This window comes from Vanellus vanellus (assembly GCF_965231255.1).
Source record: "Vanellus vanellus genome assembly, chromosome: 12".
NCBI classification, from domain to species: Eukaryota; Metazoa; Chordata; class Aves; order Charadriiformes; family Charadriidae; genus Vanellus; species Vanellus vanellus.
In genome coordinates this window covers 13,907,155-13,922,720 of record NC_138917.1, presented here as the reverse complement: position 1 = coordinate 13,922,720, position 15,566 = coordinate 13,907,155, and the positions used below count along the sequence as shown (strand labels likewise).

The following is a 15,566-nucleotide window of genomic DNA, read 5'->3' as shown; positions in this document are numbered from 1 at the left end:
GCGCCCCGCGTTTAAATGTCCCGCTCGGCGCGGGCCGCGCTGTGCGCAGGGACGGGAGCGGCCGCGCCGTGAGGCAGGAGGCGCCCAGCGGAGCCCGCCCGCGCCGCGCTCCCGCCCTGCCCCTGCGCCCCGCCAACGCCGGGCGGGCACCCACCGCTCTCTCCCGGAAAGGTCCGGGCCGGCGGCGGTGAGTGAGCGAGTGAGTGCGAGGGCAGGGGGCGGCGGGCGCCCCTGCCGCCTCCCGGGGTGCCCGGCTGCGGGGCGGGGGGAGCCGGCGGGGCCGGCCCGGGGCTGCGGCCGCCCTTTCCGCACCGTGCGCCCGCGGCCCTTTGTGGGGGCTGGGGCCCGGGCCTGCTCGGCCGCTCCTCGCGCGGGAGCTCCGCTCGTCCCGACCCGGCCCGGGCGGGCACCATGCGCCGGGAGAGGTGAGTCCGCCGTCCGCGGGGCCCTGTAGGCCGAGGTCTCCGTCGGGCAGCCCCGAGGAGGCTCCTCGCGGCCGCGGCTCCCGCAGCTTCTTCTCTCTTGGCAGCGACTGCGCGGAGGAGAAGGCTCCCGCCAGGGGGGATGGGGGTGCGGAGTGCGCCATGCGAGCCCGCAAGAGGAAAGCCGATGTGGCCACGGTGAGTGCGGGCCCGGGCCCGGCCTGGTGCCCGCGGGTCAGTGCCCGCCCCGCCGCCGGGCTTGGCCTGCGGGCCCTCGCCGCCTTTTGTTGGGTGGCGGGGGCCATGCGGCGCTCTGGGTGCTGGGCCGGCGGGGTCTGCCCTGGTGGGGAATAGTCTCTGGTCTCGCAGCTTGGATTCCTGAAATCATGTATTCCTCTTTGTAGTTCTTACAGGATCCTGATGAAGAAATTGCCAAAATGGACATGACGAGGAAAAAGCCATACGAAAACCAGGTAACCGATTTGACTTTAGGTCATACTCCTGTAATCTCACTTAACCCTATTATTGTTTTGCAGTACGTCACTATTATTACGAATGTGGTGTGACAGATGTACAGCTATCGCGTACCGCTGGGCGAGGGGGACTGTCAACCCTGGCTGATGAAGAGTGCAGAATGCCCCAGGTCATACAGGTTGCTTTGGAGTCTTTGCAAGAGATGAGGCCTGTGTTGGTCTAAAACATTACGTTAATACTTCAGTATATCCAAGTGTCCTGGGATTGCAAGGGTGCACCTCACAAAAGCCTTAATATGCTTTTAGGTCTACATGGAGGAACTCTGCTTTGACCTCTCTAGAGAGTTGCAAGAGTAGTCATGTGCTTACACGCTATGCCTTGCAGGCCAAAGCACAAGACACTTAAGCATACAAACAGGATCATCTTTTGAGATTATTCTCTTAGCAGTCTTGTTTCTACTTACGTATCACATGGGAGGGAGGAAAGGTCCACCTTTCCTTCCACCATCAGCTCCATTCCTATTGACAAGTGTCACTATCAGACTGGCAGAGAGAACAAGGTTCCTGACTAGAGCTTTGAACTTCATACTAGATGCTAATGTGGTACTAAAATAGGCTTTGTTTTTCTGCAGAACAAAGGGATCACTTCTGTAAAGTCACTTAGCTGTGGAAATGCAGTGGAGGTTAGTAGTGACCATTGCCAGTTTTCTCAGTAAGATCTAGAATGATCTGAGAGATGAAGTCAAAATTAACTTTAGTAGTGTCTTCTTTCTCCCTTCGTGCCCTTCCTATAATCTCTGAACCCGAGATGCTATTGGTATCTATATTGGATGCTATGTTGGTATACAGTATTGAAAGCATGATGCTTTTGTACATTAAGATGCCTGCTCTAAGTAAGACAGGGAGTAGCCTGTTTTCTCTCTCTTTTTTCTTTTTTCTATTTTTTCTGCACACACACACATGCTTGCTCAGTCACTGTCACTGGGACTTCAGCCTGTTAATGCACATGCAGGGTGATACTTAAGCTGCAAAAGTCACGATCAGGGAGTACACACCATACTCATTTGGTACGCAGGGCTATGCATAATGTGGCACATCTAACCAGAAGTGGCAGCTGGAAGTTCTAAGACTAAAGTGCTACCATAACAGATGGGCATCATTGTTTGGAATGGCCTCTGCTTGTTGCAACTGCGTATACTAGTTATCAGTCAACATATTAAGCAGGGCTCAAATGGTGAGCATTTAATGAGGGGATCTCTCCTTCCCTTCTGTCTTTCTTTTGTGCAGTATATTAAACTAATTTCTCACTTCTGACAAGGAAGAGCTGCCTGTCCTTCACCGCAGCTCTCTCCTTCACCAAAAGATTCATTCTGTTTGAGCTGAGCAAGGGCTTCTTGTGCATGTTTATTGCATAATAGTTAGGTATTGTATTAAAAAAACCCTCAACAGGGACCCAATTTTATCTTTTTCTAGAAAGACAGTGGAAAGAAACTTGGAACGTATTTTGCATATGTTGGCTTTCAACTTTGAAAGTAGATAAAGACTTCAAATTTTTGATTCTTATTTGTGTGCCTGTCCTCACAGCCATTCAGTGTTACTTCAGGTATGATAGGTAAGTTAAAATTTAGATGACTTATGTAGCAGGCCTTCAAAATATTTACGTGGGGTTCTTTCAAGTTAGGCTTAGGATAGTGGTAGGATTTGGCCCTTTGATTCTGTAAACCGTAAATAAAATGGGTACCTGTGTATCCGTCCCTACATAGAGAAGGTTTTTTGTTGTGACAAAGTAGCCAGATTGTTACAGATCTGTTAAAAAAAGCTAACATTTGGCTGCACAGCAGCAGCTCTTCACTCTATGGTGTGACACAAGCTATTCTCTGATATAAATTGCCATGGGCCACTAATGAGAATATGTTTACGGTTCCAGCAGCAGTATAGCAGGCTTGTATGATAGCCAGTGAGATAGTTATTCTGTTGAGGCACAACAATTCTAAAATGCAAGTAGCTATAAATCCACTGCAGCCTATACCACATGACTTCTACATTAAATAAATTGTTTACTGACACTAGTTTATGCACAAGGCAAAATATCATAGTCACATCCCACTTTACGGCATCTTCATAGTCAATTCATTAGTTTGCTTCTGTTGAACATAAGGCCTGAGTTCTTAATTAGGATGCCGTTACCCTTTATGTGATGAAAGGGTGGCTATATCATCAGGTTTGTGACAGCAGAATATTGCATAAATTCTGTGTTTGATTTTAGAGAACTGGCACTGTTGTAATTCTGCTAGCAATTCTCATATTAATCCTGGCTGCTTTCTGTGGACAAATACACTTCCAAGGCTCTGTGTAAAACAAAATTCATCTAATTAGAGTCACCTGTGCAATTGTGGTACAAATTACATGGCCACCTCCATCTAGAGTGCAGAATTGAATCTAGAAGTTAGTTTGTTTAGATGAAACTAGCTAATGTGTTCAGGTGAAAAAAAGATGGAGTAAACTCTCAGGAAATAGTTCTGATCAATTTCTTGCTAGACATTTTTCCAGAATCCGGTCTTACAGTTGTCAAAATGTTCCACTTAAAATATCCTCCAAAAAGTTTCTTTAACTGGTCTAGGTTGTCTTTGGAAGATCCAATTTAAAAAACAAAACCCTACAAAACAACTTACAAGTCTTCAGATAAACGCATAAAGAATGTAAACTACATCCGAGTTGAAAGCCTGACTTGACCCAAATCTGGGGCAGGAAAATATTCAAACTCTTAAATTAAAAGTACTAGAAGCTCCTATGCTATTCAGAAAGAATTGGAACAACTTAATAACGTGAGCTGCTCTTCTCTCTCCTGTATATTAATCCTGGAATCCCTTTCTCATGGCAAAGGGATCAAACTAACGCATCTGCTGAGAAAAATGGCTAGAATTATAGGTCTTACTGTTTTTGGTAGGCAAACTAAGGCTGCGGTCTAGTAGTTGATATCAGTGTCTCTCTGTTATGAGGTGCCGCTTTTTAGGGCGAGACAAACAGGCCTGTCCCCCTCCAGTTCCTCTGCTTTTGATTTCCATGCTGAAAATCCTCTGACCTTGCTGCTTGAATGCAGTTCTCTTCCTCTGCTTTCCTGCTGCCCTTCTTGCCCTGGTCTGTGGAAGCTTGTTGTGGTGGCTCCCAGCTCATGTTTTGATGCATGAGTGTCTCAGCCGCTTGTATTCCTATGTGTGGCGGTTTCACTGAAGGCTCTGCCTGTAACCAATAACCCGACCTGCTCCATTTTGTGTCTGGCCTCTATGCCTGAAGGGTGTCCGAAAGATCTGTTTAAATGGATGTTTGATATATCAGTGTATGATGACGTGATGCAGAAAACTGAGGTGGGGGAATGTTTGAGCTTTAAAATTAAAAAAAAACACTCAATTCCTGGGTTTTCTTTTTTTGGAGCTGTATGGGCTTCCCTGCTCCAAAGGACTCCTTTGGTCACCTACCCTCTGCCATTCAAGCCTTCTCAGTTCAAGTTCTCCAATCTGTATCTAGTTCTCACGTCTGAAATACAGATGTGCATCTCCAGTCAATTGTTCTGTTCCTGTATCTGGAATATTGCCGTGAGTGTTACCAAGCTTTCTTGCTGGGCTCCATACAGATTTGAAGAGGCAGTTTTCCCCATTGATCTTTGGCTTCCATCCTGCTCGGCTCTTATTTGCCTCAGAAGTAAGCCCAGGACCATAGGATTTCCTCTGTTAGGCTGCACAGATTCTCTGTAACATCTGGCGCTTTTTCGCAGCTCCCTGCTTTTGGGTTGGCTCTGCGCAAACCCAAAGAAAGCTCTTCAGCGTTTCCTCACACCCTCCCCACCTTAAACTGTTTTTTTGAGTGGTGGCTCCCATTTCCTTACAGTTACAGTGTAATATAATGCCGTTTCTTGGTCTTGTTTCTTAGTTTTGGTTGAATGTCTTGCTAAATCTGTTTTAAAGGCTGTAGTCTGATTAATATGCTCTGTCCCTCAACCAAAATCCATGCCAGAGCTATAGTGTTCCCTCACGTACGCTAATTCAGTCGCCTGTCTCCCTTGCTGGTAGCTTCTTGCTTTGGAGGGCCCTGCACATTTGTTTCCTTCTTGTCTCTGTCTAAGCTATATCTTTCTCTGTTGATTGCGTCTTTTCCCCATTTGTCTTGGTGAGTGATATTATCTAGTCAAAAACTCTGTTTTCACTTCTCAAAACACCTGAGAGGCTCTTGAACCTTGATTTAGATTTCCTTATAGAAGATTGGAGGTGGTGAAATCTCTTAAATCAGTTGTCGTTGTAGCTGCAGTGTAGTATGTGGGGTATCTACTTTGGTTGAGAAGTTTGTGGAGCAGATCCCTCGTCCTTCAGAAGCTGCTGGTGTAGTAGGCACCTTTAAATAGATATTATATAATGTATGGCTTTTCTTTTGGTTTGCTGATTAACTGATAAGGCAGCACTTCTCCAAAAGCTGTTGGCAGCTGAGCTTGCTGTGCAGTTTGGAGGACAAAGTGTGACTGAAGTCTAGTTTTGATGGAGGACAAAAATTAACTTAAAGCAATGCTGATGCAACACTTTCCTTACAAACTGAAAGTTTGAATTCAATCTTTCATTTTTAAGATAAAGATATTATTCCCTCCGGGAATCTAGGAATCTTTATCTTAAAAATGACTGGTTCCTTCCCTCACCCAAATTAAATCATGGCGTGGTTGGGTATGTAGCTATGCTAGATTTGCATGTAGAACTTCAAGAAGAAAGGCTACCCATCTGTGTGTCAGTAGCTCAAAGTACAAAGCAGTCTTAGCTGTGAGTGAACTGTGAAATGTGGTTTTGGTTTCACTGAGTCAGTGGTTTCTGTTTCTGAAGCTGGTGCTAGAGGGTAGCCATTTTGCTGGAAAGTGATGTCACTTGTAGCAACGACAGGGCAAAAATCAGGCATGGAAGCTTCTTTGCGAGTGGCGAAATTTCATGTAGAGCATTTTACTTGTTAGCACCTAATGATTCTTCTGATTATTTTTTTTTAATTATTTTTTTTCTTGAAGCACATTAGGAATCTTGTTTGGGAGTTCTGTCCTCTTAGTGCTGCAGAACAGATCAATTTGCAGCAAGATGGCTGACTTCACTGTTAGGCAGAAATGCTAAATTCTAATTTACTTAGGCATGATGACATGGGTCTGGCTTTGTATTCTACCACAAAATAAAAGTAGTAGTATTTTCCTGGGGAATTACGTGATGCATACACCAAGATCTTGTTTAACAGAATTAGGCAGGAGACAAGTAAACCTAAACTTCAGTTCAGGTCCAAATAACAGGATATGACAGGTGGAATGTTGGATGGCTGATGTTTGCAGAACTTGGAAAAATTCTATATATTAAATGGTTAACTTGATACTTTAGTAGCAATTGCTTAACATGTACTTACTTACTTCTGAAAACAATTGGATCATAAGTGCTTTGTTTTTTCATCTTAGCACTGCAAGATGAATGAGTAAGAAAAAATTTATAAACTACTATTTTGCTGTGTTCATTGTCAAGGTTGCTTTGCATGGAACTGCAACTTTGGGTGTTGTGTCTACATATTCCTTACCAGAAATCATGACCTTGTATTTGTATAATTATAATCACAAATTGGGTTTTAAAGTTCAGTCTGCTTATTCTTTACCTGAAGGCAAACATCTTGCTTTCATGCAAAGTATTTGTGGTAAAAACAAAATGCAACACTACAATAGGAGGCTCTGACTTGGATACTCTTCCATGAAACAGTTGTGGTCCTTCAAAAGGAGAACAGGGTAAATGTTCTTCAGCTTTAGTTGCAAACTTTTTCTACAGTGAAAATAAGCAACACCCCTCTTCTCAGCACTGGTGAGGCCACACCTGGAGTACTGTGTCCAGTACTGGGCTCTCCAGTAAAAGAGAGATTTGAACATACTGGAAAGAGTCCAGCAAAGAGCCACTACGATGATTAAGGGACCAGATCATCCTACAAGAAAATGTTGAGGGAGCTGGGACCGTTTAGCCTGGAGAAAAGAAGGCTCAGGGAGATTGTATCAATGTATATAGATACTTGAAGGGAGGATGTAAAGAAGATGGGGCCAGGCTTTTTTCAGTGGTGCCCAGTAATGGGACAAAAGGAGATGGATGCAAACTGAAGCACAGGAGGTTCCCTCTGAGCATCAGGAAACATGTTTGTTGGGTTTGTTTGTGTGTTTTTTTTTGTGGTGTGTGTGGTTTTTTTTTTTTTTTTTTTTTTTTTTAATGTGAGGGTGACCAAGCACTGGCACACATCACTCAGAGAGGTTGTGGAGCCTCCATCCTGAGAGATACTCAAAAGCAATCTGGACATGGTCCTTGGCCACTGGCTATAGGTGGCCGTGCTTGAGCAAGAGCGTTGGACAAAATGACCTACAGAGGTCCCTTTCCATCTCAATGATTCTGTGCAGTTCAAATAAGTAATCATAGCCTCTGTCATCGTTTCTTGCCAATGTCTGTTCTTCTATTTACATCTGAAATGATTATTTTAAAAGGCACGGTGTAAAATCTCTTATTTTATTTAATAGCCATCCTGGAATAATGTTCACAAAAATGCCCATATGTTGATTCCTACTCCGGATAAAGATGATGATGCAGTTGGTGTTGATTACTCTCACTTTATACATCTAAGTGTGGTTCCAACTAGAGCTTCACCATTACCAGTTCTAGGGTAAGTGTGCCATTTTGCTGCTGCTTGCCTGCCTTCCTTTGGTGTTATGATTTGAGGCTAAACATATTGATCTCTCTTAGCTGGGCAAACAGAGAGGACGTATGGAAAAACATGATAAACAAAGAAGAGACATATGTGAGGGATAAATTTTATATGCAAAGGCACCCTCTCCTGCAACCTAAAATGAGAACTATCCTTCTAGACTGGCTCATGGAGGTAAGCTTTTCTGTGCTTGCGAGTATTTCAAGTGTGCTTTTGTTGAAGTGTACTAATAACTGTCACGATCTTTGCATAATCCATTTAGCCCTAGACACTTGTCTTCATCTTAAAGTTTGTCAATGGCACCAAACTTTAAAAAAGAATATATAGTGGATCGAGTTGATGTACAAAGTGACAATATATTCTGATATTCATTTAGATTCATAGTGGATAATAAATCAGTTTGTCCCTAAAGCTCCATGATGTAAGCTTTTTAAGGTCACACTACAGATAAAAGCTGTACAAATGGTTATGAAAGTCACTCTAAGAAAGAAGGTGTGGTGGCTTAGAGACCACATGCATCTCTCAACCTCTTTATCTGTTATTGGCACGTAGAATGTACTACAACTCTTCTGTCTGTATGTGAGTCTTTTTTGCTATTTAGATGACTTGGTGGCATAGTCTCTGTTCTTAATTCTAAAGTATCTGTGAGAATTTTCTCTTTTGACGTGTTGCAATGATGCGTCTTTGCAAAAATGAGGAACTGATGTTCTGCCATTGTTAGAACATGTGCTTGCATTTCCTAAAAGGGATTTCACTCTGATCTCTTTTTTTTTTTTTTTTTTGGGGGAGGGGAGTGGGGGGAGAGTTAACTGTAGTGACAGTCATCTTGTGTCAAAGGAAACTTTAACTCATGCTCTTAGTTAACATGTTACTTCACAATATCAGTGAAGCAGAAAGCCAATGTGAATTTTATGTCTAGCTCTTGGGGTATTCTAATACATCTGTAGCATCTGTTTTTGACTCTATAACACTGTTCTTGACCTTTGTAATCTCTGATGTCTCTCCAGGTTTGTGAAGTCTACAAGCTTCATAGAGAAACTTTTTATTTAGCACAAGATTTCTTTGATCGGTTTATGGCAACACAACAGGATGTTGTAAAAACACTATTGCAGCTTATCGGTATATCTTCTTTATTCATAGCAGCAAAGCTTGAGGTAAGTATCTCCAGCTTTACTTAAACATAAAAATGTGAATGGACAGACAGCACACTTATTGTACACTAGATGCATTCTGGCAGGCTTTATGGAGTTTGTTGCTATGACTTCAGCTGTGAGACAAAAAAAAAATCCTTTTCTTCAATTTCAAAATTCCTCTCTTTTGTTTTTGAAGTTGCTGAAATTAAGACTAACATCATAGTATGTCTTTCTAATCTTAAAAGGATTATCTTTTCAGCATTAGAATAAATCTGAAGTTTTTAATTGCAGATGCTAAATAAGTTTTTGGCTGGCTGTTGTATACAGAGACCATTTGTTGCAGTCCTGTCAGTGGAGTACCTACTGGATGATAGTCTGAGTTATTCTATAGTTAATGGAACAAATTGAACTATTAAAATACATAGCTTTTTAAGTTCTTCCTGTTTGTCTTTTAAGAGGTCTATTATTCTTCATTCTGTTCTTCTCAAGCAAGGGATAAAAGGCTTTTTCTTTAGCATGTATAAAAAGATCTTGATGTCAATTATGATAGAATCTCAGTGGTGCTGTAGTCTAACATAATGCATGTTGTACTGATCCATCAGAAGTGAAAGGTGAAGGCTATCAGCAGGAAGGCTGAACAAGAAATCTGTGTATATTAAAGGCAGAGTAGAACACCACGAGTTAGGATGGGGTTTGGTTCTTTCTTTCCCTCTGATTTGAAATGCTGAAGTAGTGGTGAGGTGTTTTCTTTTTTCTTTTTTTTTTTTTTTTCCTTAAGCACATGAGGCTAGTTACAACCTATTCCACAAATTAGTACTTGATCTCCTATCTTTCAGGAAATCTATCCACCAAAGTTGCACCAGTTTGCCTATGTTACAGATGGAGCTTGTACAGAAGATGAAATCCTCAGTATGGAATTGATCATTATGAAGGTAATATTTCAAAGTGGATTTAGTTCTAATTTAGTTTCTAAAAATGTGTAGCATAATCAGAATAAAAGCAGAGAGCCTCAATGTTATGTGCTCCTAAGAGGCAATTTCTTTTTCTAGTTAGAAAACAGTGTTCTTTAGGTAACGCATGATTTAAAGCATCCACCAGTATGTGCATATTAACAAAATTAATCATTCCCCCACCCTGTCAGCAGGAGGAGGTACAGAAGGGAATTAGATTTGTGTGTTTCAAAGATGCCTTGATGAACTGGAATTACAGTTTTTGATCTGGAGTAAATAAAGTTGCATGGTGTAAGTTAGGAACTCTTTATTAATACTAAAGTCTTGTGCATGTCTACTCTTTCAGGCTCTTAACTGGAACTTAAATCCCCTGACAGTTGTATCATGGCTAAACATTTACATGCAAGTTGCGTATTTAAATGAGCTTTATGAGGTATTGCTGCCACAATATCCACAGCAAATATTTGTACAAATAGCAGAGGTAAGACTGATTTCTTCCTTCAAATGCTGTTTTACCTGGGGGGAAAAAGTGTTCTTGCGATAGACTTATCGAACATCTGTGTTGTAGCTTTTAGATCTCTGTGTGCTGGATATTGGCTGCCTGGAATATACATATGGAGTGCTTGCAGCTTCTGCTTTGTATCACTTCTCCTCATCTGAGTTGATGCAGAAAGTTTCAGGTATTGGCATTTATAAACTAAGTCTAATGAGTTTATAAACATTAAGCCTTCATTCAGGCAGAAAAGCCTATGTCTTGTCTTCCAGGTTACAAATGGTGCGAGATAGAGGAATGTGTAAAATGGATGGTTCCATTTGCGATGGCAATAAGGGAAGTAGGAAGCTCCAAACTCAAACACTTTAGAGGTATAGCTCCTGAAGACTTGCACAATATACAGACACACATAAACAGCTTGGATTTGCTGGTATGTATATGGATACTGAAGACACAAGCTGTCTTTAAAATCTCCTACATCTTGTTTCTTCTTTGGTTAGAACAAACAGTAAACTTAACTGATGCATTATCAGATTTAGACTGAGTGTATGCAGGTGATAAAAGGCATAAGGTTGTACTCCAGTTGCAAAAGTCTTGGGACAGAGACCTGTTCAGTATTTAGTTTAAAAAAGTGATTGTAACTTAAGCCTCTCATCTCAAATGGCAAATAATCGCTCAAGAAACTGGAAGCATATTTCTGTCCTTTGGGATGCTTCAAATATTGTATGTTAGACCTTTCTCTATAGGAAATACAGGTTATACAACCTTGTCTGATGAAAAAGAGAAAATAAAGACTGATCACTTAGGAGTGATCTTATGGGACTGTTATATCACAGTGGTTGACAAGAAGTTGAGCAAGAGTGGTTTTTAGCATGAGAAACTTGAAGAGGATCAAAATGTTGTCCAACAAATTGTAGTTAATCTAAGCTATTGGAGTTTGTGTTTGTGTGTGTTGTTTGTTTTTTTTTTTTTTTTTTTTTCCCCCTATTGAGGTTATTTAGTTGTAGTAGAAGTTAAAGCTCTTCCTGTTCAGTTGCTTCTGAATTTTGCTTTCTTGAAGATACAAGTACCACAGTGCTGATCATCAGATTCCAAAAGTTAATACTGATCTCTTGGGGTTTGTATTTGCTAACTATTGCATGATTTATCAGTTACTATTAGGAGGGGTTGGATACAGATATGCATTTCCAGATTAGCAAACTATCAAGTTATAAAACACTGAATAATATTGATCTACTGCATAGATATACCAAAGTAAAGATTATTTTTTTTCCCTCCTTTTCTGTGCTTTCAGGACAAAGCTCAAGCAAAACAAGCCATATTGGCTGAGCAAAATAGGACTTCACCTTTCCCCACTGGTGTCCTTACACCACCACAAAGTAGTAAGAAACAGTCTTCTGGAGTGAAGCCAATATGACTTTAGAAACTGTTGACAGACAATTTTGCTGAAGTGCCTGTTCTGCTGGTTCTAACTCCTGCTCCGTTATGGAAATGCTGCCAGTGAAGTTCATAAGCTTTTATGGAGTCTGAAAAGGAAACCTTACTTTTTTCATGACAGAAAAAATTTTCTATTTGAAATATTTTTATTGAACCTTAAAATATTTTAAAGAAATTGATCAAGTACACCAGCCACTTAAAAGAACACCGAAGAGTGCTCCAAATGCTGCTACGGAGGGTGATGCTTGATGTGACCAACTGTTCAGAAAAAGGGCTTGAAGTTTAGATTAGTTCTGTGCCTGTTTGTCCTTTGGATAATCTGCAGTCACGCTGTCCCCTGTGGAGAAATGGGCAAAAAGTGCCGTGGAAGACAACATTTCAAAGCCTCTTTTTCAAATGGTTGGCTTACAATTTGATGCCTGTTTAAAACTCTTTATTGTAAATGCTGCTATATCTCTGTGTATCCATTTTTAATAAAAATGCTGTCTAAGACAGCTGGTTCTATGTATATTCCTATTTTTCTTTTAATTATGGTCAGTAAAGGTTTTTAAGACTGTGACCACTAGTAGCGTGGGAGTTGGGGATGAATAATATAGTAACTGTGGCTTTATTTATTTACCACTACTGCTTTATCAATTAAAACTTCCTTTTTGGATGCTAAGATAAAATTGTCATGTTGGGCTACTTGGATGTCCCTTGGCCAGATGCCGGTGGCTAGGGAGGGGATAATAAACATGACAAGGATGTGGGGAATCTCTCCACAACACTCTTTCTAATGATCGGTCTATTGGGTAATTCTTGAATAAGATTGTCTGGGTTGTTATGCTTGATAGCAAGAAGTAATCAGTAGGAAACACCTACCTTTTTTTGAAACATAATCATTTAAACTTTGGGATTTTGGCATAGTCTTTGACAACTGATCATCTTCTGTGCAAAACTGAATTCTGGAATGGTGTGTGCCTTTTTACAGGAAGAGTTGTCCTTGCCCTTTGCAAGGTTTGAGAATCTGAGAAGTCATAGTAAGTCATAGTAAGATGTTTTCTGTAAAGTCATGGTTCTGGAGAAGAGGGAAATGGAGAAATAAATGTAAGAAATGGTTGCTTGTTTTTCTCGTGATGTTCAATTTGAAGGACTGTTCAACAACACTGAAAACTTTTGTAAGACTACCAGGATTTGTCATGTCCTGTAGACAACTTAAATGCTACAACACTTACTTCAGGAAGCTCCTACTCTGCTGTTGGTTAATTTTTCTAAACATTAGTTCCCAGTAAGGCTGCTTTTTATTATTTTTTTTAAGTTATTCTCCCTTTTGCTTTTCCCTGACCCAATATTCTGATAAATGTTAAAGCTTTAATGTAATAAAAATGCCTATGGTAACTAATGGTAAGCAAATTATTTGGTGTTGCTGGCTTTGTTTTTTTCCCCTTGCAATGAATGGTTATAAGTTCTGTGCTAAAACAAGTGTAAATGTTGGCTGAACAAGTTTGCTGGTGCCAGTTCAGAGAGGTTTTAAATTCTCAGAGAACTACATGTCCTACATAATGGAATGTTATATTTACCTATTATAGAAAAAGTTTGTAACACTGGAGGAATTGTCAAGACACATTTTTCGACTTTGTCTTTAAATTTAAACACAAAACTGGGGTGGGGAGGGAACAATAACTTCTGGAAAGTAGTCTCCAGGTTTTGTTGGCGATGTAGAAATTAAGCTTCAGTGATAGTCTTTTTGCTGTCACTTTAGAGTGTTTAATATGTGTTAGTATTTCATCTGTTTCTAAAAAAAAAAAAAAAAAAAAAACAAACAAACAAAAAAAAAAACAAAAAAACTTAAAAATAATTTTAAAAGTCATATTTAAACTGTAACTGGCCCCTTATAAATGGGGATTACCTTTTCTTTGACTTTTAACTGTTCAAGAACATATTCTGTAATAACATTACAGATATGATGAACTCCAATTTTCAGTTTAGGCTAAATATAACTTTCTGGTTAATATCTATTCAAGAGCAAATGCAGGTGTTCCATATGCTCTTGGCTGTGGTGTGGGAAACTGCTATCTGAGATATATATTTATCTGTGAATGAAACTGTTCAGATAACAGGCCTCTTTCTAGATTGGATCTCTGCTGTAGATGGTAATCCTGCTAATTTTATAACTTTCCCCCCAGCCCTGGAAAGGTCAGCCTGCTTTATTGTGACGGGGAGCAGCCGCCTGTTCAGGGCAGGGAGATCACAGCTTTGCAGCTTCCCAGGTGAGAATGCCATCACCAGCCACAGACGTGGGACTTCCCAGCAGGAGTGACTTACCTTAAAAGCTATTTCTTTACTTTCTCGTCTTTATCTCATGCTCTAAGCATCTTTGTTTCTGGTTGTCTTGCAGCACATGTGGATACTTATGTCTGTCTGAGTGTGCTGTCTTTCTAGGGTGGCTTGAAAAAATTTATGCACTGGTTGTCACAGGTTGAAAACCATTTTATGGAGCAATGGTGCAGCTGATTTTAAGGAAGACGGTTGTCGTGATTTAAAAAACTGTGTGGGAGTTTCCTCCCTATTTCTTTGCCTGAGGCTCCTATTCTCCTAAAATCTCTCCTGTCCTGGATCAGTCTGGAGACAGATTCGGGGCAGGCGGGGAGAAGCAGATGGGCAGTTCTGCCTGACGAGCGGAGAGGAAGGTTTAGCATGTTTACAAGTGAGCTGGAGTTTGTGCAACAGAGATGAACTAGTATCAAAAACTACATCCCTGCAAGCTGACCCTGTCTTTACACGCCTGAGAGGTGGGGAGAGGGCTGCTGGGGAGGACAGCCCAGGGCACTGCCTGGGGCTGCTCTTCTGGGGCTCGCAGGCGCTGGGGAATGCCCCGAAAGCAATTCAGCCCCGCGGTGCTGCCCACTCCTCAACTGGGAACTGTCTCTCCCTTTAATAGCTTTAGACCCAGCATAAAGCATGCTGCAAAGTAAATTGAATTCTGCAGTAACCCAGGTGGCGTGTGATTATCTTCCTCCTCTTGAAAGGTTTGTCATAACTATGCATCACAACCTCACCTTGGTCTGAAAGCTGGGGGCACCGCGGAATCTTTGAGCGAGAGAAATGAATCCCATGCTAATTTTCTATTACTGCTACGAGAGAATTGGAAGTTGGTGGTAGCTGTGACTGTGTTGAAGGTGATAGCCCCCAGTGGATGAGCTGAGGCTGTGGGTGCGTGCCGGGGTCAGGGAGGAGGAGCGCCGGTGAGCAGAAAGGATGAGGTCTGTGCTGTGAGTCTGCCTGATGCTAAATTATTGAAATTGCTGTAATAATCCAACAGCAGTTCATAGAAATAGTCCTGCATAGCTTGTCTCCCATGAAGCAGTTAGATGGTCTGCCGGTGGCTGTCAGTTCGTAGGTCTCTGATCAGCATCTCCTCTTGGTTCTCGGGAATTCCAGCACGAGGGCTTTGTTACCTCCTAGCACGTACTGTGAAAGAGTACGGGTTAACCCAGGCTTTGCCTTGCCTCGAATTTGTTGGGGGTTAAGCACAGCTCCTCCTTGCTGGCAAGGTTAGAGATTGCCTTGACCTGGGCTCTTGTGATCTCCCAGAGACCTCCCGCCCAGACTTGGCACGCGAAGCGGGGTGCAGCCCTGCCCTGCGGTGCCCGTGGCAGGAGGCAGCACCGCTCTTCCTCCCTCTCCTGCTCCTCCTGTCCTTGCCCCGGCCAGCGTCCCCAGTGCTGCAGGGGCACGCCGGGGGGAGTCACCGAGAGGTCTGGATCTTTACTTAATTTATTTTTCATGTGTGTCTTGTGGAATGGCAGGAGGTGATGACTACATATAAATGCAAGAAGACTTTAATGCCCATTCTTGCTCTTACAGCACTCGATTTCTAGCCGATGTGTGACACTTCTGTGCTTTGAAGTTAAGGCCCCAGCAAAGCAGTCGCTTGGCCTGGG

General features: G+C 41.9%; 1 protein-coding gene across 1 annotated transcript; it reads left to right on the top strand.

The window, feature by feature from the left end:
- The first annotated feature begins 313 nt into the window (after window positions 1-313).
- CCNE1 (cyclin E1) lies at window positions 314-13,025 on the top strand. Its single transcript, XM_082489603.1, has 11 exons — window positions 314-425; window positions 530-620; window positions 827-895; window positions 7,446-7,588; window positions 7,669-7,804; window positions 8,638-8,784; window positions 9,600-9,695; window positions 10,060-10,194; window positions 10,282-10,393; window positions 10,479-10,636; window positions 11,501-13,025. Exons 1-11 carry the CDS (start codon window positions 412-414, stop codon window positions 11,621-11,623), a joined length of 1,224 nt encoding a protein of 407 aa, XP_082345729.1. The 5' UTR covers window positions 314-411; the 3' UTR covers window positions 11,624-13,025.
- Window positions 13,026-15,566: the final 2,541 nt, after the last annotated feature.